The sequence below is a fragment of the Rhododendron vialii genome, chromosome 11a (assembly GCF_030253575.1).
Source record: "Rhododendron vialii isolate Sample 1 chromosome 11a, ASM3025357v1".
Classification (NCBI taxonomy): Eukaryota; Viridiplantae; Streptophyta; class Magnoliopsida; order Ericales; family Ericaceae; genus Rhododendron; species Rhododendron vialii.
In genome coordinates, this window is record NC_080567.1 from 29,111,779 (window position 1) to 29,115,631 (window position 3,853).

Sequence of the window (3,853 nt, forward strand, 5' to 3'; positions counted from 1 at the left end):
AATAAATTAAGCAACCCATTTTTAGTAAACATCATCCATCCATAATACTCCAGTAATAAGCACTAAATTAACCCAATTCCCTTGCACTAATTTTTTTTTTTTTTTTTGCAATTCATTAAATCTAATCTATGCCCCGGTGCATGGAGGCACAAGGAGTCACCACTGACGCAGCCAACCACTACATTACATCACCAAATGTATTATTCTACACAAGAATATAACTCCAAAATAGACAAAGAAAATAGCTGAAGAACAATAATAACAAAGGAAAAAGAAAAGAAAAAGAAATAGAGGGAAAATACTCACCTAACAACCACCCTTCACCTTCTTAGTTTTTCCTCCATTTTTCTTTGGTGTCTAAATTGGGTTTTGCTCAGAGGATGAAGAATTTATCTTCTTGGCCAGATTGTGCTTGTTGTTGTGCATCCAAACCTTGAGCACTCTTCTCTTGACCCCAATCTCCTGGCAGAAATTCTGCACCACATTTTCCTCTTGCTTCTGGATTTTCCACCCAACTTTCTCAGCAAAGTTCAGCATTTTCTCCTTCTGCTCTTGGCTGAACTTTGTCCTGAACCTCTTCTTCACCAGATGTGGTGGCGGCAGTGGCCTACCCCCCACCCCACCACCACCACCACCATATCCACCACCACCTTCCTGCTCATCAGACTCTGAAGGCATGGACCCCACATTGTACGACATCATCATCTGATGATGGGCTGGTCTAGAATGGATGAGGGTTCCAGTAGGGTACCCTAAAGTTTCTGGGCCTAACATACCTTTGTGGTGGCTCAAAATGAGTTTCCTCCCATTAGTAGCCCGGTTGTTGTTGAGATGGGAAGAAGGCCCAAAATGACACTCACAAGAGGAGGAATTGTACGGTACCTCACCTTCAACTTCCTTTCTGTGGAAATTCCTGTGGCAATTGCAAGCTGAACAGATGAGGGCTTCTAGGGTACCCTCCACTCCACTGGGCATGAACTCTCCACACCCATCGGTGGCATTTCCACCCATGGATGCTGCATGATTCTTGAGGCAATCCCTGTACCTGACCATTTTCTTGTAGGGCACCACATTGTCCTCCAGACTTGTGGGTACTGTGGGGGCATTTGAAGGGATTTGAATTTGAGGGGCTGAAGTGGGAATAATGTGATTTTGAGGGGCTGGATCATGGAGGATGTTCATGTGGCCACCATGCCCATGTCCTCCCCCACCATATGAACTGTTGATTGGGATTGGGATTGGGATTGGAATTGAGATTGGGATTTGGATTGGGATTTCCCTTTCTTGACTTGATATCTCCATTTTAATTATCTACTAGTAAATGATTGATTGAGAGAGAGAGAGGAAAACAAGACAGGGGAGAGAGAGAGAGAGAGAGAGAGAGAGAGAGAGAGAGAGAGAGAGAGAGAGAGAACTAGAGAGGGCTAAAAGTGGTTAAATTAAGGGGGTTGACTGAAGTATTAGTAGTAAATAAATTAGTCTAGGGGTTTACATGTAATATAAATATAATTAAGAGTTGTCCACTCTTTTGGAAGCAGGACAATCTATATAACTAGAATAATAGACTCTTGACACCTTATTTTCAACATAGTCCCTTTTTTCATCAGATCAAAGGAAGTGACAACACTCACCAAATTCTTAAACAAAAAGCTTTGAAAACACACACACACACACACAGCGAGAGAGAGAGAGAGTGTGTGTGTTCAGATACCTGCTGTAATTTAATTTAAAAGTACAGGAAAATCAGTGCCTGCGAACAGAAGTGTATAGTAGCCATGAGAACAGAGTAGACTGAGAAAGAGAGAGAGAGGCAGAAGAGAGAGACTAAGAAATAATTGCGGATGTGGTGTTCATTGCAACAGAGGAGGTAGATATTAAAGAGATAAAAACTTCCAAAATCATGTATCTGAAAATCTTGAGCTTAAACAAATTTCCAGCAGCAAAAGACAAATTGAGCCACAAGAGAAGAAAAAGTTGTAGGAATTAGAAAACAGGGGGGTTTTGGATTTTGAAAAACAGAGCAAGTGGGTGATGAAGGAGAAGGGAAAATAAGAGGAGAGAGAGAGAGAGAGAGAGAGAAGGGGGGGGTAGAGACTAGAGAGAGAGAGAGAAAGGAGAGATGTTTTGGGAGGTGGGTTTTGCTAGTGAAGCACTAAAACACGAGCTTATAGCAGTAGTGAGGACTCAAAAAGGCGATAAAGGGGAGAGAAAAACAAAAGAAGTGAAAAAACGGACAGGGGAATATACAAGAGTGATTATGGAGAGAGCGATGAAATGAAAAAAAAGGTGGAGATGCTTGCTTGCTTTGCTTGCACTATCAGGCATCAAGTTTACGCCATATGGAGAACAGCGTGTGTCAGAGCTAGAGTGGAGTGGAAAATAGAGAGAGAGAGAGAGAGAGAGAGAGAGAGAGAGAGAGAGAGAGAACAGCGTGTGTCAGAGCTAGAGTGGAGTGGAAAATAGAGAGAGAGAGAGAGAGAGTACTAAATAATTCTTGAAAAGAATTGGACTCAAGTATAATTTTCCCAAATCTTTCCTATTATACGGATATAAAGGCCCCAATAGAAAAAATAGAGAAACAATTTTTGGGGGATACATTTATTGCATAAATTTGTAAAAACAAAAACTTATTTTGAAATTGAACGAGGTGGTGGCTAGATGGGTGTACCGTTGAGGGAGGAAAAGGAGTTTTTTTTTGGAACAAAGGGAGGAAAAGTTCGGATAAAAAAAATAAATAAAAGGGAGGAAAATGAGTTACAATAGGAGTCGATGAAGCTGGGGAAGTCGTTTGAGGATTGACAGAAGTGATGGTTTGGGGGGGACGGTCGTCGAAGCAGTCACCGAAGCTTTTTGGCGAAGGTGGGAGAAAGTGTTGGAGAGTGTTTGAGGTGGTGGACTGAAGTGAGCCGATAGAGAGGAGAGATTTAAGAGTTATTTCGAAAACAAGTGAAATGCCCCATTTTTGTTTTGACAAATTTGGATTTTTTTTTCTGAGCAGCGAAGAAATAGTTTTATGTAGTACTTGTTAAATTGATTAGGAAAAGAAAATTTGTAGCTTCTTTTCTGTATTCGCAAATTTTTTCTTCACAAATCCGAAATTCATACTCACCATAAGAAAATGTCTTCCATTTCAAAATTCAGTTAAAAGATAACTAATGTTAGTAGAATCTACCTTATATTGGGAAGTTTTACTTCTCATATTGAGAGATAATTTCAGTTATTAATTCCCTTCATATATATTTCATGGCGTCCAAGTCACACGTACGTACTTTTCGATAATTTATGAAAAACCAATTACATCGTCCGCTAACGGGATAAGAAAATATGATTGATCAAGATCCAAGGCCTAATAATTTCTTGTTATTATTATATGCCAATAAACTTTATTGTGTCTAATTTCAATTTTTGTTCCTGACATATCCCATCTATATGTAATGCTTACCAATTATTCATGGTTGCTTTAGTGGTCTAAGGTCGAGACATAGAAATTTGCTTCCTTTTAACGTTTCAAGTTCGAAAACTTTTAGGTGCTATTAATTCTTTAATTCTTTTGAAGCCATTTCACATCGAGCTTTACTATGACTTTAATTGAGAGCCCACTAAAATAGACTGTGGGATTGATCAAAATTAGTCAAGGTGCGAGCTGGCCGGAGGTATCAAAAAAATAGAAAAGTAGACAGTAGCACGTCTATGGTGAAAAAGTGAAAGAGTGGTACATAATTTCCCTTGGCTGAAAATAAGAGGCATGGCTTTGTTTAGTGGGCATGTTTCTTCACGTTCTAGACTTGCTGCTGTGGGAAAACTTTTATTTCTTGTTCTTTTTTTGCCCAAATATGCGTATACAAGTACTTTT

The 3,853-nt window shown here is 39.6% G+C and overlaps 1 protein-coding gene across 1 annotated transcript; it reads right to left on the bottom strand.

The window, feature by feature from the left end:
- Positions 1–332: 332 nt before the first annotated feature.
- On the bottom strand, positions 333–2,425 carry LOC131306349 (zinc-finger homeodomain protein 3-like). The gene has a single exon (XM_058332541.1). The coding sequence runs from the start codon at positions 1,300–1,302 to the stop codon at positions 358–360; it is 945 nt and encodes a 314-aa protein (XP_058188524.1). The 5' UTR covers positions 1,303–2,425; the 3' UTR covers positions 333–357.
- Between the last annotated feature and the right edge of the window lie 1,428 nt (positions 2,426–3,853).